Consider the following 24264-nt stretch of genomic DNA (forward strand, 5'->3'; position numbering starts at 1 on the left):
TTTGTAAATCAAGATTATTTAACAGGTGTCAATGCCATAAATGTAAACTCAGATCTCTGCTAACAATGCTACTTCTTATGGCCTCTTGCTATAGAAGTGAAAACAGATTTGTGTGCATGATTTTTTTACACCCGAAACTACTATCTCAAATGTACTTCACAGATATCACACAATGCAGAGCTTAAACCATGAGGTGGGTTTTTAAATTGAATGTAATGAATAATAATGTAAAATTTCATGCCATGTTAGCGGAACATAAACTATTATTGCAGATCTCACTCCTAATTGAATCTCCCACAGTTTATTCTAATTGCTCTGAGCTCTAATCAGCTTTGACTAAACACCAAAATCCACATTGTATTTAATATCCTCCTTGAATGTACAGTATTTATGCTGTTTACTTATAGTGCACACATATTTGAGACCAAATGGATCGCAAAAACAAAATCTTTCTCTAATGGGCAAAACCATGCTGCACTGCAGGTGGGGCAGTTGTAACATGTGGAGAGAGAGTTAGATTTGGGTGGGGTGTGTTCAATCTGCAATCTAAATTGCAGTGTCAAAATAAAGCAGCCAGTATTTACCCTGCACAGAAACCTTACTTGCCTACCCGACCCTCTCCATGAGGGAGAAAATGCTCTGTTCCTGGACTTTCCTGGTAATGTATGATTGCCATGACCTGTGGTGAAACACCTTTCTTATTAATTACCTAGCTCACCACAGGTGATGGCAATCATATATTACCAGGAAAGTCCAGGAACAGAGCATTTTCTCCCTCATGGGGAGGGTCAGGTAGGCAAGTATGACAGAAACAAAGTAACCCACCCAAATCTAACTCTCTCTGCACATGTTACATATACCCCACCTACAGTGCACATGGTTTTGCCCAGTAGAGAAAGATTTTGTATTTTGTGATCCATACTGAATTAGGCCAATAATCTTTTTCTATATCAGAGCTGTCTCAATATTTGCTGCTAATTACTGTTAAAAAACACATAAATAAATCATATTCAGGTTTATTCTATAGCTCAGTGTGTGATGATTACATTAGTAAGATTGAAATTGTTGTATAATTGAGTTCCTTTAGAATCAATTGTCAGTAAAATGTACTTTGGTGTTTTTTACTGTGCAATATTCATATGCCACGAAATGAGTTGAAAGGAAAATAATCATAACATCATATTCTTTATTTCAAAGTAAAGGATAAGAGAAATCTATTGTTCTTCAAATCAACTATTATAATTATCTACCGCTTTGTGGTAATGCTAAAACCATAATCATATAGATTCGCTTTGCATAGATATATACTATACTAATGACCAATCATAATACATGTATTCATTAATTTGTTCATCCAATTAGCATAGATACAAGATTACCCAACGTCTAATATTTCCATCAGTGAATTCCATTTCACTTCACTGGTCTTTTCATTATTTTAGCTATTACCATACAATTTGTCTCGTGATCTTGATAGAAAATAATAAGCAATAGCAAAATAAAAGCAAATATATAAAATAAAAAAATTAAATGTATTAAAGATTTTGCATTTGCAAAATTTCACATCATAAGATAAGTAAAATACAATGAATTGATTTGTAAAATATAATGTAATAAATTATGTTATTTTAAAGGTTTTTATTACTATTGTACTTGTCAGTTAATGTTAAGAAACATATAAATGTGAATTTGTTTCTTACACATGTTGCAAATCAACACCTTATAACATTTCTGGATTTACTTGCATTATTAAGTTTTCATTTTCCCACATTATGTTTACATGTTCCTCCATTAAGATTACATTTTCATAAATGCAACCACACACTGAATCCTCTTCCATGGGAAATTCGAAATTTTGCATTACTTCAAACTTATTAATCGTGATTGGGCTTGCAATTTTTTCTTTTAATGCATAATTATCCTCCTTTGCATTTGCAATGTCCAGTTTTATTTTAGCTTTTTCTAACATAAAATTTTTCTTTTTCATCCCTAAGTTTTTCGGATCCATCTTTACGTTTTCAATTGTCTTGTGTAACTCTTCACGTTCCATGGCTGGCTTTACATTTTCCATGGCTGGCTTTACATTTTCCATGGCTGGCTTTACATTTTCCATGGCTGGCTGTACATTTGCCATGGCTGGCTGTACATTTTCCATGGCTGGCTTTACATTTGCCATGGCTGGCTTTACATTGGCCATAGCTGGCTTTACATTTTCCATGGCTGGCTGTACATTTGCCATGGCTGGCTGTACATTTTCCATGGCTGGCTTTACATTTGCCATGGCTGGCTTTACATTTTCCATGGCTGGCTGTACATTTGCCATGGCTGGCTTTACATTTTCCATGGCTGGCTGTACATTTGCCATGTCTGGCTTTACATTTTCCATGGCTGGCTTTACATTTTCCATGGCTGGCTTTACATTTGCCATGGCTGGCTTTACATTTGCCACGGCTGGCTGTACATTTTCCAAGGCTGGCTTTACATTTTCCACGGCTGGCTTTACATTTTCCATGGCTGGCTTTACATTTGCCATGGCTAGCTTTAGATTTGCCATGGCTAGCTTTAGATTTGCCATGTCTAGCTTTACATTTGCCATGTCTAGCTTTACATTTGCCATGGCTGGCTTTACATTTGCCATGGCTGGCTGTACATTTGCCACGGCTGGCTGTACATTTTCCATGACTGGCTTTACATTTTCCACGGATGGCTTTACATTTGCCACGGCTGGCTGTACATTTGCCACGGCTGGCTGTACATTTTCCATGGCTGGCTTTACATTTTCCACGGATGGCTTTACATTTGCCACGGCTGGCTGTACATTTGCCACGGCTGGCTGTACATTTTCCATGGCTGGCTTTACATTTTCCACGGATGGCTTTACATTTGCTTCATCCAGATCTATTTTGTATTTTTCCTTTAAATCATCCTTCTTTAGCTTTTGAACTACATAAAAAGCCTAATTACAAGGATAATTGAATAAAAGTATTAATTAAAATTGATTACATAGAAATATATATATATATATATATATATATATATATATTTACAGTATATTTATATCTATAATTCTATAATGTTCATTACATTAATAGAAAATGTCAGATCATCAAAAACCTATTATATCAATACTGTAATTGCATAAAAAGACTGTTCTGGAGATGCAATATCTTGTTATTATATGAAGCCTACCTTACTGCCTTAAGGGGTTATTCAGATTATATCACTAAATAGCAAAAACACAACTTGGATGAATATCGGTAGCCTGCGCATGCATAACACAATGCATTACACGTGTGCAGGACTGCATGCCAGTGAGATGTACTCTCAAAATCTGCGTGTGTGGGCGTGTAGTGGGCATATCTTAGGTGTAGCATACACATTCTGCTACTAAACGCACAAAGTTTGAGATGGGTTTCTGTGCGCTTTCTGAGTACATACAGGGCTACCTCAAATAGGAAGAAACATCAATGCTTTCTCTAATGATTGCTGAATCAAACCCAGCTGATACACTTCACACTGCTGAAATGTTTTACTCTGCTGCATTTGCTTAAATAAATAGGTATAGTACAGGTTGAGTATCCCTTATCCAAAATTCAAAAGCACACATTTTTTGTTCCCCTACTGAGATAATGACACATACTGTATATATGTATATTATATATCTATATAATATATCTATATATAAACATAATATAAAATACTGTATATATGTCATTATCTCAGTAGGGGACCCAAAAATGTGGGATTTTGAATTTTGGATAAGGGATACTCAACCTGTAGACACATTAGCCTATGTATTTGTCCCTTCCATTCATATTTTTTTTAATATGTAGTTTAGCTCATAATTCTTACGTTACATTCCTTTGTCATTGTTTTATTATTTAAACATAACACATTTGGTAACATTGTGTCAGAAATTTTAATTTTGCAAACTACAGCAGCATATTTGTGGTAAACCAAACTTACTTATAGGGGGCTATTCAAGTGTTCATCCTAATGTGATATTTAAAGTATTCCCATTGTTGCTATTGAATTCTATGTGTGCCCAATAATTATCACGCTTGTTGTGCCCATGTAGACATGGTTTAATCACCTAAAGTGGCAAAACCCATCTAAACTAATGGGCGCGATGGGGAAAAGTCCTGTTTGGTTGTCCAAAACAGCTGACTTTTCACACATTTCAGCTCGCAGCCTCCGGAGGTGCGAACTAAAATGTGACTGATGCAGCTAATGGGCGTCTGATCGGAGCAACATTTGAATTGCTCTGATAGAAATCCATTAGCTAAAGCAGTCAATACAACAATTGAATATTGAATTGTCATTATTTTGCACAATTGTATACACTTTCCTTGATAAAATATAGCTTAAGTGAATACAAATACTACAAAAAGTAATTCATTTGTATATATCAAAATTAATTATTTTTTATTATTTTCCATAAACACAAACGTATTTTTGCATCATTTTTGAAAGTAAAAAAAAAAAAAAGATAATATTACTACAAATCATGCAATAGACAAATGTATTTCAAGTATATGGGGACAACAAAAGCTTGCTGATGCAATTATTATTATTATTATTTTTAATTTAATTTTTTTATTTTTTTTCTGCAGTCTTAGGGGAAATGGAAGATGTTGGTGGACATTATGTCTATCTGTGAGTTGCCTGGGAAGAGATTGTAGGATCATGGGGCCTAATTCTGAGTTGATCGCAGCAGCAATTTTGTTAGCAATTGGGCAAAACCATGTGCACTGCAGGTGGGGCAGATATAACATGTGCAGGGAGACTTAAATTTGGGTGGGGTGTATTCAAACTGAAATCAAAATTGCAGTGTAAAAATAAAGCAGCCAGTATTTACCCTGCACAGAAACAATATAACCCACCCAAATCTAACTCTCTCTGCAAATGTTATATCTGCCCCCTCTCCAGTGCACATGGTTTTGTCCAAATTGCTAACAAACTTGCTGCTGCGATCAACTCAGAATTACCCCCAAGGTGAGGCCTGGTGGATGGTACCGGCAAGGTGGGCCTCAGTCCTTGAACCAGAAGAGAGGAAATCTCCCGCATGCCATCGTGGATGATATTTTTAAGGTGACAACTAAGATTAATGTGCTGCTGGCTCATATCATTCTGCTGCCTGCACAGCTAATTTTTTTTGCCTGCTCAGCTCATTGCATTCATGTATTTCCACTAAAATATAAAAATATTAACTCCTACTAAACACACTTTGATCTGGTCTATAACATTAAGCTAATGGACCTGACCACACTTTCTAAAAAAACTTATGCTTCAATATGTGTCACCTGCAGTGTGAACTGAAACTGTTTAACCAACCCTAATATCCTATCCCTAATACTCTAACCCAATCCCAATGTCAGTGAGCCAGAAGCAGTCCATGAGACTGCACTGGCTACACAGTGACTGGCAGTGACTTCCTATTGGAAGCCCTTTCTGCCAGTCATCGTCAGGACAGGAAGTCCCATTGGGAGGCGTTTCCTCCCTCCGGGAATGCCAAACCGGGCTGCGATTGGCAGAGAGCTGGCTTCCTGTAGGGGACTGTCTAGCAGCTTCCGGAGCACGGGGCAAGCCCCCACAACGGGGTTGTGGCTTATGAATTCAGCATTCCCTGTGAGGCTACGCCTCCTACCGTTAACCCATGCCCCCCAATTTTAGGTGCATGCCTTTTGTCCCGACCTCCATTCCATACAAGTTTGGAGGTATGCCATTTGATACGGACAGCTTTGACCTTTCAATATCAAATATTCACTATTGCTTTTTGAAAAAAAACCCAATATCATTATTGTTGCTTACGCGGTGCTTCCAGTACCGCACCCAAGCTACATCCCTTCTACATCAGTATCAGCTTTAGCCTATTAAAACTACAAGTTTTCTCTCATAGAGTCTTCTGTAGGCTGTGAGGAAACACAGTATTTCTACAATGAGGAAATGCAATGAGTAGATTAAATACACCGGTCTTTTTACAGTACTTCACTTACCAGTACAGTAATCAGAATGCTGCACAAACCCGCAAATATCTTTGATGCGTTATGTAGAAACCCTAGATTATTCTGTCTCCCATGTCTTTGCCGTGACTTAAAATTCAAACAAGAACAAACAAATGAAATTGAGAAATAAAATGTATTGATAAATATTTGTATTCAATCAGCAATATACAGTGTACTTATACAGTATAATGTCTATTTATACAGTATATTATAAGTGCATTATAAAAGAATAATCTATACAGTGCCTCAAAGAAAAATAGGCTGTGTAATTAAAAATGTTATATAAACTGATAATGTATCTCGGTGTGCCTTCATTTTCGTTTTGCAACTATCTTCACTTTATATTCTATGTTTCACTGGAAGCATTTATCTTTGTGTATAACAACAGTACATGTATATGTATTAAACAAAATAAGATAAGAGATAATCCTTGCGCACTTTAGGGCAGCTACAGTGGATGTAAACGTGGATGTGTCACCTTTATCTGTGTAGAACCATCCCTATTCGTGTAAGCATACATGTCAGCATTTTGTGTGGAAACCATTGTATTGGAGATGGTATATTGGTTAGATTGATGAGGGAGTATGAAAAAAACCTTTATGGGCATATAACTTTTGGGATTCATGTAAGCAGAGTGTGATTCAATACTTACCACGAAGGTGAACCTATAAGATTTCCAATTACGAACTTTTCACCCCCCATATTTGGAAAGGATTGTCACTCCCCTTACTATAAACACCACAGATTATTGTATTTAAAATAGGAACTAAGGCTGTTTTTCTTCCTTTCTTCTTTCTTTACATCATTATACAAGGATACAAGAAGTACGATTCCAACTGAAGTGACTAAGATTGGACTTGAAAGACTTTTTGAAAACCATTTGGTACTGTATATCATATCACATCATGTTTTTACTGTTATACACATATTGAGTGTAGTTGTTTGGGGCACAGCAGAGGGTGTAAGCATTGTTCTTTTTGTAACTGTAAATGTATATTGGGGCACATGTAATAAACCAGGAGAAGGGATAAAGCAGTGATTAATGGAAGGTGATATAACGCACCAGCCAATTTTTCAAACCCGTAATGACTGGCTGGTGCGTTATCCCCTTCCACTTATCACTGATTTATCACTTCTCCAGGCTTCATACATTTGCCCCAACATCTTGCATGATTCACTCCGCACATACTCAGATATTGAACACACACAAATGAGTGATTATAAAACTGCATACATCTGCACCTTTAAACTCCTTAGAGAGGCATACCAGGAGTGGGGAAGACACTTCTTATATATCTGAGCATAGGGTGGGGGGGGGGGGAGCATTCAGGTGCAGTCAGAGTTGCTATCACTCAGGGCTGGATTAAGCCTTCGGGGGGCCTCTGCAGCAGACTCTGCCCTATCCCCCACTCAAGTGCAGATTGGGATGGAATAACAGCCCTGAGCAGCAAGCAGCCCTAATTGAGTGAGGGTGGGGTGGGGGGGTCTGCTGAAAGGGTGGGGCAAGGGCATTTCTAGATAGGAGGAGGCTGGTGTGCAGGCTCCATCTGGGCCCCCTCCTCTTGCTGGCAGCACTGTGGAGGCTGGGCACTAGGGTCCCTAGGGGACCCTAGCGCTGTCCCAGAGCCTAGAGCGCATGTCAATAGCAGACATTTTCCCACTGATTTTCCTACTGAGCTGTGCCATTTTTCCAGTGATTTATGCATCACTGCTGCACCGTGGGGCTCTGGAATGTAAGTATTTAAATGAATGGGTGCAGGGTGTGTAGTGTGGGCCCCCCTGAACCCCCGGGGGCCCGAGTGCACTGCACACACTGTATCCATTATTAATAGGCCACTGGGGTGGGGTATGTTAAGGGGGGTGGATTGTAGGCAGTTGTTGCGGCCTTCCTTGCATATTTTGCTGCAGCTGTGACGATGCTAATGCCACTACAAAGTCCTTTACCTGGTGTTTGAATGTGCTGAGATGCTCACTTTCTGTGTGTACAGGCACTGCAGTCATGCTTTGTGAGTCATTAGACTCCACGTGTTAGCCCTATCCAACCCCCCCCCCCCTTCCCACCCAAATCGTAGCCCTATCCGCCAATCCAGTTGGGTTAGGGTAAGTGGCAGGGGAGGCGTAAATAATGAAACAGTCCTCTGTCAGCATTATTATTGTCAGTATGCCTGTGTCGGTCATGTGACCGCCGCAATCCCGACCACCGGAATATTTTATCACACCCCCTTAATGTATGTCTGTCTGCTATTATCCAGTTTTCTTTTATTACGTTTGTTCCTAAATGTAAAGCACAAATAAATATTATGTTGTTATATAACTGTTGATAAATAAGTAATCGAGTGCACACTTGTGTGTGGCACTTTCTGCAGTGGCAGAGCTTTATTACGGGTATGCAAATGTTCTTATTTTTCAAGCTTGTTTGTGTCTTGTTAGCTCAGCTTGTAAATAACTGAAAATGTCAATCTCTAGCAAATGACATTGTTATTATGTGATTGCTCTGTTTTACATTTTTAATATAATGTTTTGTTTTTTCTTTAAAAATACAACTCAGATTCCGTAATATTATATACACAAACACATCATTCATGCTATCTCCAGTAAGTTCTAGGTGACACATATTTTCCTCCCATCTCTTATTTTCCTCCCATTTCATATTTTCCTCCCATCTCATATTTTCCTCCCATCTAATTATTCAACCAGTCATTAGCTACAGCAGTAATTCCAGTGGACTGGAAAAGAGCTAACATAGTCCCACTGCACAAAAGTGGAAGCAAGGAAGAGGCAAACAACTACAGACCAGTGAGTCTTACATCAGTAAGTAGGGCATTGATGGAAACACTCTTAAAAGAAAGAGATGTCGATTATCTCAAATCCAGCAATTCACAGGATCCCAAACAGCATGGATTCACTGGGGGGAGATCATGTCAAACAAATCTTATTGACTTTTTTGACTGTGTGACTAAAGTGATGGATAAAGGTGGAGCCGTGGATATAGCTTATCTAGACTTTAGTAAGGCTTTTGACATTGTTCCACATCGCAGACTGCTAAATAATCTTGGAATTTTGAGATTGGATACTAGGATTATTGAATAGATAAGATCTTGGTTGCAGGATAGAAAACAGAGAGTTGTGGTAAATGGAGTGCATTCACTGGAGGGAAATGTTACCAGTGGAGTACCCCAGGTATCTGTACTTGGACCAGTGCTTTTTAATATCTTTATTAGTGACATTGCAAATGGCATGAAAGGGAAAGTATGCCTTTTTGCAGATGACACAAAGGTATGCAACAGGGTAGACACACCAGGTGGGGTAAATCAAATGACTGAGGATCTAGGTAGTCTAGAGGAGTGGTCAAGAGTGTGGCAATTACAGTTTAATGCCCCAAAATGCTAAATCATGCAATTGGGTCTCAAAAATCCAAAGGCTAAATATAGTGTTAATGGCACTATACTGGAAACTACTGAGGAGGAAAGGGATCTAGGAGTCACTATTTCAGGTGACTTAAAGGCAGGTAGCAATGTAATAAAGCACTGAGGAAGGCTAGTCAGATGCTTGGCTGCATTGGGAGAGGAATCAGCAGCTGAAAGAAAGAAGTAATAATGCCACTGTATAGGTCATTGGTACGGCCTCATCTTGAATACTGTATTCAATTCTGGAGGCCATATCTATAAAAAAGGATATTAATACATTAGAGACTGTACAAAGAAGGGCAACTAAAATGATGCATGGCCTACATCACAAAACATACCCAGAAAGACTTAAAAATCTCAATATGTATAGTTTGGAGCAGAGAAGGGAAAGGGGGACATGATAGAAACTTTCAAATATATCAAGGGTTTTAACAAAGTCCAGGAGGGAAACATTCTCCAAATGAAGAGAAGCAATAGGACACGAGGACATGCACTGAGACTGGAGGGGGGGGGGGGGGAGGTTCAGGAGAAATATGAGGAAAAATTACTTCACAGAAAGGGTAGTGGGTAAGTGGAATAGCCTCCCATCAGAGATGGTAGAGGCTAAGACAGTAGAGCAATTTAAACATGCATGGGATATACATAAGGATAGCTTTATAAAGAAATAAGGATCAAATAAGTTTTGAGATAAAAATATGGTTAAAAAAAAGGGCAGACTAGGTGGGCCAAGAGGTTTTTATCTGCCGTCAAATTCTATGTTTCTATGTTTCTCTTCAAATGTCTATTAGTTTTCATTTCCTGCCATCTCCTGTACTCAGACAATAGTAGCCTATAAGATAATTTTTAAATGAAACTATCTTTATATTCATACCATTCCAAATTTCTTCCCCTTGGAAAAAAAACAGATATTGTTCTTTACTGTTCAAAGCAGAGTTCTTTTTTCACATGTTTTTATACAATACAAGAAAGCAAACCCAGTTATAGCTGTAAATAATAAGAATATAATATAAATATTTACCTGATTGTAAGCAGTCTGAACCTTATTTAAAGAAATAGAAACATAAATAAGTAAAAAAAAATACATAGAATTTGGTAAAAAATTACGAGTAAGGATTTATTTAAAAAAAAATTAATTACAGTACATTACACAATGTAATGAAAATATTAATGTAGTTGTTCTTAAAGCTTCATATACAAGCCAAAAATAAACACCAGAACATACTTCAATATTATTGCAAAAATTTTATAAATACGATTATGTTTACACAAAATATGGCAAGTGTTCATGGCATACACTTTTGATAAGTTGCTATGTAGCTTAGAGAAATGCCAGCAGGACAAAATCAAAACAGAGAATATAACATTGCAGGAAAGATTTATACTACATTGTAATTTATTATAAATATGATAAACTGTAAGGGACCGGAAAAAAATAGTAAGAAACAAAAACATCAAATTATATGAGTAAAAAAAAATCTAAACCTATATAAACTGGAGTAATGATTCATGTGCTAAAGCGAGGGGCAGCAGTTTCTTAAATATGTTTAGGGATCACTACTTGTCTCAATTAGTCGAGGACCCAACTAGGGGTAAAACTACCCTGGATATAGTAATTACTAATAATGTGTACATTATATCAAACACTAAAGTTGGGGAGACTTTGGGTAAAGTGACCACTATATGATCACATTCGACATCAGTTTCAGGAAACATAGCTACAGGGATTCCACCAAAACTTTTAACTTTAGGAAGGCTAATTTCAGTATGCTTAGATGTGCACTTAACGACACAGAGTGGGAGGTTCTGTTTCATAACAAGAACACTTTGGAAATGTGTGGATGTTTTAAAAGGGTTGCTGGATAGCAATATTCATAATTTTATTCCCATGGGCAGTAAACGCAGGAGTATTAAACTCAAACTGATGTAGCTTAAAAAGAAGGTTAAGGCAGAAATGGATAAAATAAAGCGGGCTTTCAAAGCATTTAAATCTAATGGAAAGGAGGAGTCTTTCAAGTATTACAAGGAGTGTAATAAGAAATGCAAAAAAGCAATAAGAATAGCTAAAATGGAAAATTAAAAGCAAATCGCTATAGAGAGTAAAACCAATCCAAAAAAGTTTTTTAAATACATAAATGGTAAAAGGTTAAAAAAAGGAGAATATAGGTCCATTAAAAGATGAATTAGGAGAATTGATAATTGATGATTAAATAAAAGCGGAAAAATACTGAACAAATTCTTTTCATGAGTATTCACCAGTGAAGAACTGATGGTGGGAGTAGAGCATAACAATTGTGACAGTAATGATTCATGGTTAGATACTTGTTTGAGCTAAAATGTAGTCCAGGATAGATTAAGCAAAATTAAGATTAATAAATCACCTGGTCCTGATGGACCTCACCCAAGGGTTCTTATGGAGCTTACTTCACAACTAGCATGTCCCCTATACTTGATTTTCAATAGTTCAATTAGATCAGGCATGGTACCGAAGGATTGGCGTACAGCTGAGGTAGTGCCATTATTTAAAAAGGGATCCAAAAATCTTCTGGGATACTACAGACCAGTTAGTTTAACATCTATAGTGGGGAAAATATTGGAAGGAATTCTAAGGGACGGCATACAGGAGTATCTACAGTCCGCTAGGATTATATGCAAGAACCAGCATGGGTTTGTGAGGGACAGGTCATGTCAGACTAACTTAATTAGCTTCTACGAGGAAGTGAGCAATAATCTTGATCAAGGAAAAGCAGTGGGTGTGGTCTTCCTAGATTTTGCAAAAGCCTTCGATACAGTTCCTCACAGGAGACTGATGATCAAATTAAAGGAGCTTGGCCTAGGAAAAACTATTTGCACATGGATAAGCAGCTGGTTGGATAGCAGGGTACAGCGAGTAGTGGTCAACGGGAAGTCTTCAACCTGGTCCCCAGTGGTCAGTGGAATACCACAAGGGTCTGTACTCGGACCACTACTGTTCAACATATTTATCAATGACCTAGAAATAGGCCTGGAAAGCACAGTGTCAATCTTTGCAGATGATACTAAACTGTGTAAGGTAATTAATTCAGAATTGGATGTAGAGTCCTTGCAGAATGATCTATTTAAACTTGAACTCTGGGGGTCTAAATGAAAAATGAGGTTCAATACAGACAAATGCAAGGTTATGCATTTTGGGACTAAAAACAAACTTGCATCATACATATTAAATGGGGAACGCCTAGGGGAAACAGAGTTGGAAAAAGATTTGGAGGTATTCATTGATAATAGGCTTAATAACTATACACAATGTCAAAACGCAGTAAAGAAGGCAAGTAAGGTGCTAGCATGCATAAAAAGGGGAATTGAGACAAGGGACTCAGATGTAATCATGCCGCTGTATAGGGCATTGGTACGTCCACACCTGGAATATTGTGTTCAGTTTTGGGCACCATTGTATAAAAAAGACATCAGTGAGCTCAAAAGTGTTCAAAGGCGAGCTACTAAATTGATTAAAGGCCTAGAAGGACTGGACTATAAGGAAAGACTTACTAGGCTGAATATGTATACACTAGAAAAGAGGCGCCTAAGAGGAGATATTATTAATATCTTCAAATATGTAAAGGGACATCACAAAGAGTTATCAGAGGGATTATTTATTAAAAGAACACAGTTTAGGACACGTGGGCACTCGCTGCGACTGGAGGAGAGAAAGTTCCGAATGCAACGGAGGAAAGAGTTCTTCACTGTTAGGGCAATCAGGATGTTGAATTCCCTGCCAGGGAAGGTGGTAATGGCGGACTCTGTCATTGGATTTAAAAAAGGAATGGATACATTTCTGAATGAAAAAGCTATCCAAGGTTATAATACTTAAAATATCAACGTGGTTAATCCGGGGGTAACATGAGTAATAGTAGCTAACTAGTCATAAAACATTATTCAGCAAGTATGTAGAATCATCACAACTTAAAACAGGTTGAACACAATGGGCAATTTGCCTCTATTCAACCTCAAATACTATGTTACTATGTATGTAAAAAACTAAATATTTACCTGACTGTAAGCTGTTCGAATCTTTTGTAAAGAAATAGAAAGAGGAAATTAAAAATACATACATTTTAGCTATTTAGTAGCAAATGCAGTGTGTAAATATTTATTTCTGTAAACTGCAAATACATTTCAATAGAAAAATGAAACCATTGTAAATTAAAAATAACCAACGTACTGTTGCAATTCACTATACTGTATTTTCTGCAGAAGCTCTACAGATATAGAAAATGTTGCAAAGAAAATGTACAAATTTTTACATATACACTTGGAATATTGGTGAAGAAAATGGCATACTTTTTATTTTTTAATGAGCTTGAAAGGGCGCCATTAGATTAAATATTTATCTGATAATTTATCCTTGTAGGTAAAGAATCATATTTGATTACAATTTATTATAAAACTATTTTATAAAAATTGCCTTAGCTTTTAAGGGATAGGAAAAGATAAGAGGAAACTGATTTTGCAAGAAAATATAATTAAATATTTACCTTTTTGAACGTATCCTGAATAATTTCTATAGCATCAGAATCATCACTGATCTATAAAATATACATAGTGCTTAGTAAACAAGGGTAAATGGGTAAGGATTTATTTATGTTGAATATAATTCCTTAAAAGTAAATTTTAAATAATGATGTAGCTGTTTTGAAGGTTTCATATACAGTATAAATTATAACTCCAAGAACAGATTTTAGTATATGTTATTTTAAGATCCTATAAAGATCTAAAAATGTGAGAAAATTAATTCACATTTTTTTCTTGCAATAAGAACAAATAGCAACAAAGGGCAAGGATTAAATAATTATTTCTGTTAAGTGAATATGCATTTGAATAATACAATAAAATAAACAACAATAACGTAATTGTTCTGATGGCTTTGGAAACTAACTAAAAATAGGGGGTGATTCAGACCTGATAGCTGCACTGCGTTTTTGCACAGTGGGCGATCAGGTCATAACTGCGCATGTATATACACCGCAATGCGCACGCACGTCAGACAACAACAATGGGCATCGACAGGATGGTACGAAAATTCCGATCGCATGGGCGCTTGCAAGGTGTTTGATCTCTGAGGAAGCCATTGACCCCTAGAGGAGGCAGAGAAATGCCTCAGAAGCTCTCATTGCTGCTGCACAAGCCGGCATCGTCTTACTAACTGTAAGGAGGATTCTATCCCTGAACGGCTGTCTCTCCAATGCTACATTCAGACCGCAAATGCCGGATCCTACCCGGTAAGACAAACGTGTACTTACCGGGTGGGATCCGGCATTTGCGCTCCGCTGCTGGCTTTCCGACCCCCCGGCAATATACCGGGTCGGTTGCCATAGCAGCGGAGGGAGCAGCAGCAGGGGCGGGGGTGGAGGCGGCGCCGGGAGATGAGCTCATCTCCTGCGCCGCCTCTGCCTATGCTGTGAATGGGAACCGTGTCGCATCGACACGGCTCCCATTCACACCGCACCTGACCCGGTAATCAACCCGGGTAAAACCCTTCTTTTTTACCGGGTTCAATTACCGGGTCAGGCGACCCGCTAAATCGTGAAAGGACCTTTCACATCGCACACTGACCCGGTTCGACACGGCAATATGCCGTGTCGATACCGGGTTATTTATGCGATGTGAAAGGGGCATCAAGTGACCTATAAAGGGAACCCTTACGGAATGCAGAGACATCAGGACCTCTCCAGTAGCTAAGTGAGTGGGTTGTAATCCAAGTCTTTTTTCAACTGATACTAATTGTCCAGGCCAGGACTATAAACTGTTGCAAAGCAGCGTTTATTGACATACTCTAAGCATATGTAATCCTCCCAATGAGAGACTTTTATTGTCATTAACTCCAGATTGGTGAAAACCAGGGGATTTTGTCTAGCTGTGGACTCTTGGAGTGATTTGCACAGCATTGAGTAAAAAGTAAAAGTAAAAGTATGCTCCTCATATAGTGGTTTATGCTGTTTTTTTATTCTTTGCACAGAAATTGGCATTTTATGTATATGTTTAAAGCGGTTTGTAATGCTGGCCGGTGTTTATTTTGTATGATTATGGTTTTATAAATGAAGTCTTACTAAACAGTAAAATTATTTACATCCAACTCTCTGGTCAGCGCTGTCTTGTTTCTATGTGTCTGTGAGGATTTTATTAAAATTACCTGAGATGTTAAGGGACAGGAAAAGAGATTTTTTTTTTTAAAGAAAACCAAGACAAATAAATGAGATATGGGCCCATTCCATAGTGCACATTGTGCTAATCTAACAGCAAAATTATAAGATTTAAAATTTGAGAATCCTAGACCACCATTTGACATTTTTCTCTGCAGCACCATGCGTTTCGCTGTAGGACATTTTTTGTACCAAATAAATTGTGCAGTGATATATTGAAGATGCTTGAAAACATGTGGGGTACCCTAACTGGCAATGTCTGGAATAAGTATAGTAATCTTGGTAGTAAATTCCTTTTTTACGGTATTAATGCGGCTGATCAATAAGATATGATAGCCTCCCTAGGTATCAAGGTCTTTATGAAATTGTGCCAATAGTTCTGGATTGTTACCCTGGAAAAGCTGCCAGTAATTCTTAGTAATGGAAACTCCTAAATATGTTAACTGGCGCCTGTTCCACCTAAAGTGATAGGATTGTTCTAGGGTATCTTTCAGGGTTTGAAGAACATAGAAATCTAGGACCTCACTTTTGTGTGCATTAATTTTGTAGCCAGAGAGGGCACCAAACTCCTCATTCTCATGGAAAAGATGAGGCAAAGAACGCAGTGGATCATGACACCGCCCGCGTACAACACTATTTTGTGCTCAGTAGACCTAATCTTAATGCCTTTTATGTGTGGATTGGCATTTATTTGCACCACAAGGGGGTTTATCAATAAAGCGATAAGGGGGACAAGGGGCAGTTATTGGAAATTGGGAAGGAGGCATACACTGCCCCATTAGACAGCACAGTTGTTCTTGGACTGTTATAAAGAGCAGTCACTCCTTGGAGAACAACCAAACACACAAACACAACAAAGTGACCCCCTGGCGCTAATTAAATGACTTAATTAGTGTATATGTCCTATGAGATTATTTTTCAAAATTCTTAAAGAAATCTATATGCAGCTCACTGTAAAAAAAAAAAAAGGGGGACTTTTCTGCCCCTTAGCTACAATGCACTAAAAAAGAAAAAGAGAAATACAGACAGTGCTAGCAGATTTCTTATTAAAATATTTTTCTTTTTCTCAACTTTTATATTTAATAAATAGCTCCTTTTCTTACCTCTAGAACTAATTTCATATAATTTTTAAGGATAGTAATATCTAAAAAATATAGCAATGTATAAAAAAACAATAATAACACATTTAATAACACAATTCAATGCTCTGCTCTGTGAGGTAATTTCTTTCTACAAACACTCAGAACAAACAGCTGGATAGAATTAGCTCACACTGTTTCACTTCAGTGTTACAAGGTCTCCAACCTCCACTAGAATACTTAATTGCTCTGTCAGCTGAAGCTGGAAACATTGATAATTTGTTAATATGCTGTAACAGAACAGTTGTTGCAGTCTCTTATTCAGAGTGTAAATTGGTATTCAAAAGTCCATGCTGCTTTAGAACACAATAATCTTTGCTTCCAGATAATTTGAGTTAGAATGCAAAAGTCTCAATGGTATTTTCTCCCCTTTGAGAGTATCAATAATTTAATGCACAGCAACAATCAGTTGGTTATTCATTAGCTGATTTGGCATGTAGAGATATAAATGCTTCTCTCAAAGCGGCAAAGTTATTCATGGATCTCAGCAGATAGTTAAAACATGGCCATGTTGTATGCATGTTGTATGCACATTATTACCCCATTTCCTCCTGGGTTCCATTTCTTTCCACTCCCGGCTCTGGTGCTCAAATACCTTTCAAAAAGCCTTATCTGGAGATCTTTAACATTTTTCCCAGCGTGTTGAGGCGGGCTTGTGGTGTGCTTATTGCAGGTAAGTAGGATCAGATAAGATGCGTTTCTCCGCCTATAACCATCGGTGGCTTCCTCAGTCAGATATTACTCCTTGGAGAAATCGTTCAGAAAGAACTACATTTTGTAGGGTGTGGAACATAAAAGCCAATAGACACCTTTTCAGTGTCCAATCCCAAAACCATGGCTGTTGATTGTGTATTATCATCAAGTGCTTGCCACCCAGGTACAAAACCCAACTGGTTGGGATGAACTAGTAGGGGGAGTAATGGACCCAATCAGTTTGCCAAAAGTTTTGCATAAATTTTAATATCCATGTTTAGCAAAGAGATGGGCCTATAATAAGTAACCAACTCCTGGTCTCAACCTGGTTTCGGTATGACAACTATGCTGGCCAAGGAGGTCAATGGGTCAAAAGATGCACTATCCAGCAAACTACTGAAAAATTATTTTAAAACTGGGGTAAGGGCAGCAGCAAATTTCTTGCAGTATTGAGGTGTAAACCTGTCAGGGCCAAAGGCCACAAACTCTTTAAGGCCATTTAATGCAGCAAGTATCTCATCTTCCGTGATATCTGAATTAAAATCCAACATTTGTTGCTCATTACGGCAGTGGAGCAAATTGTTGGAATAAAAAGCAGATAGGGGAGGCACCTGCTGGGGTTCCCCCTGGGGCAAAGAAATTGATATATTATACACATTTTCATAGTAGTTTCAAACTCTAAAACTATCTGCTCAGGATCATAAGTAATTGCCCCTGTTTTTTGCAGTTTAATTTTAATGAAACCAGATGCCCTTTTTTGTCTAATCTTACTTGCTAAAACGGAGTCTGCTTTGTCCGATTTATCATAATACTTTTGTTGAGGTATTCGCAAAAAGTTAGCTGATCTGTGCAATAAAATTGTATTGAGCCTACCTCTAAGGGAATTTATGCGGGAAAGGAGTGCAGATGTGGGGTGTTGCTTGTGTTGAGCAAGCAGCTGAGTGATCTCGGTGTCCAGCAATGAGATTTCAGTATGAGATTGCATCCGGAGATAAGACGCTTTACTAATGAGTCTACCCCTAATCGTGGCTTTGTGAGCTTCCCAAACTATTTCTTGAGCAACCTCATCAGATGAGTTAAGCTCAAAATACTCAGAGATTGCAGATTGAATGTCTTGAAAAGTGAACGGATCCAGCAATAAAGAATCATCAAGATGCCAGAATTGATATCTATGGGAGGAAGGAAATACAGTAAGTCTAACAAAATATGAGCACCCTCTTGATCTGTCCAGGAAAAGGGCATGATGCTCACAGAAGTGACCGCAGGGGCAAGGGAGTTGGAGACTAGAACCATGTCAATACAGGAGTAAGTGTGATGTGGACCAGAGAAATGTGTATGATCTTTATAAAGTAGGGTTTTTAAGATGCCAGGAGTCTAAGACAGATTACCTGCTCAAACCATTACTAAGATTCCAGAAGACACAAGAAACATCTGGGGAATGCTTTAGTGTAGTTGATGCCATTTTTATCAAGATAAGAATTTAGGACCACATTGAAATCCCAACCAATAATGAGGTGACCTTGAGAAAGTTGTTCTACCCTTTTAAAAAAAATAGAAAAGAAAGACCCTTGGCCAGTGTTGGGTGCATATAGGTTAACCATCTGACCGGCTCTAATGGTGCCTATTAATATGAGGTATCTGCCTCATATTAAACTATAAGTTTTGAGAGGACAAAATGAACTTTATTTGAGATCAGAAGTGCTACACCTCTCTTTTTTCAGGGAGCAGATGCAAAATAGGTTTGCGGAATTCGTTTACCCCGTAGTTGGGAGTGATCCCCCATCAAATATTTCTCTTGAAGCAATACAATATTGGCTTTTTCATGTCTACAGGTCCCTAGAGCTAGTGTGTATCTTCTGGGCCATTAACATTTAGAAAAATAATCTTCAGTCCCATAAAAATATTAGTGTGAAAAATCTACCAGCTTTAAAAGCCCAATAACAAATCCTGTACATAATACGGAGACACCAGTCAGGTTGGTGAGGTGAGTAAAAGGTAAGAGAGGAGGTAGAGAAATAGGCAGTGATAGAAAGAAACAAGAGAGAGATTAGCCTTAATAGGCTGGATCCCTGAAAGAAATAGGCCCTAGCAAAGGAACTAAACATGATAAATTGCAAATAATACCACTAGTAAAAAAAAAAAGGAAAAAAGGATGTAGTGTATGTGCGTGGGGTGTGTGGGGTCACAGGCCTGGAGCTGAGAACAGACCAGGGGCCCTTAGTCAATGGTAAATATTATATATATATATATATATATATATATACAAACAAACACACACACGGTGTGTATGTATATATATATATATATATGTATATAGATAGATATAGATACATATAGATATATGTCCCATAGGAAGGGGTAGTGTAATAGTGTATCCGTAGCAAGGGAGCTTATGAAACATTCTGAACATGTGAAGATGTCACATAGGAAATTACAATGGTGACAAAAATTAGTAGTTGAACATACTGTATAGAGAAGTAAGCAAAGCAAAACATTCCTATAGACTTTAAGAAAATTAAAATGTAGAAAAAGTTGTAGAGTATTAAATTCTCAACTAAATTTCTGGAGTTAAATTAATCCAACAACTCTGACATCAAGTAGGTAAATAAAGCCAGGAGGATAAAGACATCAGTTCAGGGCGGAGCAGAGTCATTGTCCCAGACACGGCGCAAATTTGTCCATTCCGCTTCTGACCTTTGTTCAAGCATTTTAGCCATGCAAATAGTATTATCGGCTAAGAGCAGGAGTTAGTAGGGAAAGTTCCATCAGTATTTCACATTATTACGATGGAGCACCTTTGTAATATGCTGGAGATCTTCTTTCTGTATAGCAGACAGAGCTAAGTCTTGAAACAGTTGGATGTGCATATCGTTATAGATAATAGTAGGAGAGTTCTGTAGCTAGCATAACTGTCTCCATCATGTGAAAATAATGTAGTCTAGTGACAATATCTCTGGTTTGTTGTCCAGAGGGTGGTTTGGCTTTGAGCACTCAATGTTCTCTATCTAAGAAAGAGATTGCTTTCTTGAAGATCCATAAGAATATGTTTGAAGAGATCTCACAGAAAAGCAGGCAAAGCGGAAGGAAAGAGGTTCTGGAACGTTCCCAATCCTGAGATTGTTCCTGCACAATCTATTCACCAAGTCCTCTTGCTTCTCTTTGAAGTCACTGATCGTAACAGAGAGTTTTCTGTCCACCACTCCTTGAGAATCACACAACTCATCCGTTTTAGACTCTAGAGCAGGCATTCCCAACCGTGGTCCCCAAGGCACACCAACAGTGCAGGTTTTAGTGATATCCAGGCTTCAGCACAGATGGTTAAATCAAAATAACTGAGGTACTTAATTAAGTCACCTGTGTTCAAGCCTGGATATCACTAAAACCAGGACTGTTAGTGTGCCTTGAGGACCGCGGATGGGAAACACTGCTCCAGAGTGTCAGTTCTCATACTGAGAGAGGCCAGCTCAGATTTGAAATCACTTTTGAGTTCCTGTTGAAAGGTCAGCTCAATCTCTTCTATCAGGGTGGTGAGAACCATGTGTATAGATGGGTCAATATCCATCTCAGGAGGGGAGAGTCCGGAAGGGGGGGTGGGGTGAGGACCCCGACCAGTCGACAGTTTGGTGCAATGTTTTAGACCTGGGAGTAGACATAGAAGGTGTGTTGGTGGCTGATGCTTTCTTAACTTGGCCAGACATGTTAATATGAACAAATAAGGAGAGAAAAAGACAGATACACTAGATAATAGAAAATATGTAAGGGCCACTCAGAGGTAGTGTTAGCACATCACATACTGAGGGAGAAACAGCAAAGCTAGCTCAGATGTATAAACAGTAACACTATGGATGCAGTAGTTGGTGCTGACACAAAGGGAAAATTCACCTTTACAATGGGAGTATGTTGATAAGACTCACAGAGGCACTTGTATAATAAAGGTGTGCCAATCAGGTGCCCAGATTCATGGATAACACATGTAACTGTGACCCACCCACATAACCTTCAGTGCTTCCCTATCTAATTACATCCTCTCTGTACAGTATACATAACATCACATATCTTGTCTTTCTTTACTCTCACACCCTCTGACACTTGGCCAACATTGCTGAGTGATCATATCATACAACCCATTAAGAACCAAGCAATCTGGTGGACCATTATGCAATAGGTAGCATCTATACTTGTGTATCAATGCCTATTTCCCTATAGATTGTAAGTTAGCGAGCAGGGCCTTCCTAACTATGTCTGTTTTTACCCAGTTATTTCTATTACTGTTGTTCCACAGTTTTGTTCTATTACTGTTGTTCTAATTGTAAAGCACAACGTACTATGCTGCGCTATATAAGAAACTGCTAATAAATCATAAATAAATAAATACATAAATAATAAATGTGACAGGGAAGGTGGCCCCTCTCAGCTCTGGCCCCATAGCAGCTGCACTCCCTGCACCTATGGTAGCTACACCCTGTATATAACACAAGTAACTGTGACAGGGAAGGTGGCCCCTCTCATCTCTGGCGCCATAGCAGCTGCACTCCCTGCACCTATGGTAGCTACACCCTGTATATAACACATGTAACTGTGACAGGGAAGGTGGCCCCTCTCAGCTGTGGGCCCCATAGCAGCTGCACTCCCTGCACCTATGGCAGCTACACCCTGTATATAACACATGTAACTGTGATAGGGAAGGTGGCCCCTCTCAGCTCTGGTCCCCATAGCAGCTGCACTCCCTGCACCTATGGTAGCTACACCCTGTATATAACACATGTAACTGTGACAGGGAAGGTGGCCCCTCTCAGCTCTGGGCACCATAGCAGCTGCACTCCCTGCACCTATGGTAGCTACACCGTGTATATAACACATGTAACTGTGACAGGGAAGGTGGCCCCTCTCAGCTCTGCCCCCATAGCAGCTGCACTCCCTGCACCTATGGTAGCTACACCCTGTATATAACACATGTAACTGTGACAGGGAAGGTGGCCCCTCTCAGCTCTGGCCCCATAGCAGCTGCACTGCCTGCACCTATGGTAGCTACACCCTGTATATAACACATGTAACTGTGACAGGGAAGGTGGCTCCTCTCAGCTCTGGCCCCATAGCAGCTTTACACCATGCACCTATGGCAGCTACACCCTGTATATAACACATGTAACTGTGATAGGGAAGGTGGCCCCTCTCAGCTCTGCCCCCATAGCAGCTGCACTCCCTGCACCTATGGTAGCTACAGCCCTGTATACAACACATGTAACTGTGATAGGGAAGGTGGCCCCTCTCAGCTCTGCCCCCATAGCAGCTGCACTCCCTGCACCTATGGTAGCTACACCCTGTATATAACACATGTAACTGTGACAGGGAAGGTGGCTCCTCTCAGCTCTGCCCCCATAGCAGCTGCACTCCCTGCACCTATGGTAGCTACACCCTGTATATAACACATGTAACTGTGACAGGGAAGGTGGCCCCTCTCAGCTCTGGCCCCATAGCAGCTGCACTCCCTGCACCTATGGTAGCTACACCCTGTATATAACACATGTAACTGTGACAGGGAAGGTGGTCCCTCTCAGCTCTGGCCCCATAGCAGCTGCACTCCCTGCACCTATGGTAGCTACACCCTGTATATAACACATGTAACTGTGACAGGGAAGGTGGCCCCTCTCAGCTCTGGCACCATAGCAGCTGCACTCCCTGCTCCTATGGTAGCTACACCCTGTATATAACACATGTAACTGTGACAGGGAAGGTGGCCCCTCTCAGCTCTGGGCCCCCATAGCAGCTGCACTGCCAGCACCTATGGTAGCTACAGCCCTGTATATAACACATGTAACTGTGACAGGGAAGGTGGCCCCTCTCAGCTCTGGGCCCCATAGCAGCTGCACTCCCTGCACCTATGGTAGCTACACCCATGTTCATGGTAAGAGTAAAGGTATGATATGATAATAGGACACACAGGGTCACAGTTGTAGCAAATATATGTTGGCAATTTAGGTGAATTCCCTTTGAAAGTGTAAGGCAGTAGAGAGCAATATAATTATAACTAGCCATTAGAAGAAGTCAGTGTGTCATAAATGATTATTGTAATTAAATGAAATCTATATGAGCAACTGCATCCTTTTATACAGTGGAGGAACATAGTGTGTGCAGGATAACTAAAAGGGAGCTAAAGAGAAGGGAGGAAATTACAGGCATCTAGCTCCAAGGAAAAGTCAGCTAATTATTTAATTAATAAACTCGGTGCAGAAGGAGGTGGGAGAGCAAGGGGTATGGCACCTGCTCTCCCCGACTCACCCCCTGTCATCCAGGCTGCTGCAGAGACCAGATACTGCATGGAGCTTGAGGTGCCGGTCATGGTCCAGCCAGTGACAGCAGCACCTCAGAAACCACCCGGCCGTGCAATAGAGTAACCGTGAGTTGTCCAGTCGACCACAGGCAATATCCTTATTATTATTATTATTATTATTATGGAAGTTTGGAATAATTGAATTTCTCTTTTATTGTGGAAGATATCTTTTTTTTTTTTAAAAAGGAGTCCTTCATACACATTAAATTAAATGGAAGAATTTTTGTGTGTTTATCTTCATGGACCTGGACCCACAAGTTTAAAGACCCTTGTGTGATTAAAAAAAAAACTGTTAATGAACAGCTCACGCTGTGCACACATAAGTGCAAGCTTAAGGGGGTGTATAATACTATAAACGGGTTGGGTTTGGGTGATCGGCCTCACCATACCAACGCCAGGATCCCGGGATTTAGAATGCTGTTGGAGGGAGGGGGTCTGCGCAGCGAAGTACCTTGTGGGCTCAGTGGGGAGCTGCTTTCACCACAGATTCTGTTTCCACTCTATGGGTTTCGTGGA

At 39.3% G+C, this 24264-nt stretch overlaps 1 protein-coding gene across 1 annotated transcript; it reads right to left on the reverse strand.

The window, feature by feature from the left end:
* Nucleotides 1–1661: 1661 nt before the first annotated feature.
* On the reverse strand, nucleotides 1662–18879 carry LOC134965139 (uncharacterized). Its single transcript, XM_063941665.1, has 9 exons — nucleotides 18806–18879; nucleotides 18291–18586; nucleotides 16858–16926; nucleotides 16689–16729; nucleotides 13921–13971; nucleotides 13436–13456; nucleotides 10431–10451; nucleotides 5997–6092; nucleotides 1662–2956 (listed from the first exon to the last, which is right to left on the reverse strand). The coding sequence occupies exons 1-9, from the start codon at nucleotides 18877–18879 to the stop codon at nucleotides 1721–1723; spliced, it is 1905 nt and encodes a 634-aa protein (XP_063797735.1). The 3' UTR covers nucleotides 1662–1720.
* Nucleotides 18880–24264: the final 5385 nt, after the last annotated feature.

This window comes from Pseudophryne corroboree, chromosome 10, assembly GCF_028390025.1.
Source record: "Pseudophryne corroboree isolate aPseCor3 chromosome 10, aPseCor3.hap2, whole genome shotgun sequence".
Lineage (NCBI taxonomy): Eukaryota > Metazoa > Chordata > Amphibia > Anura > Myobatrachidae > Pseudophryne > Pseudophryne corroboree.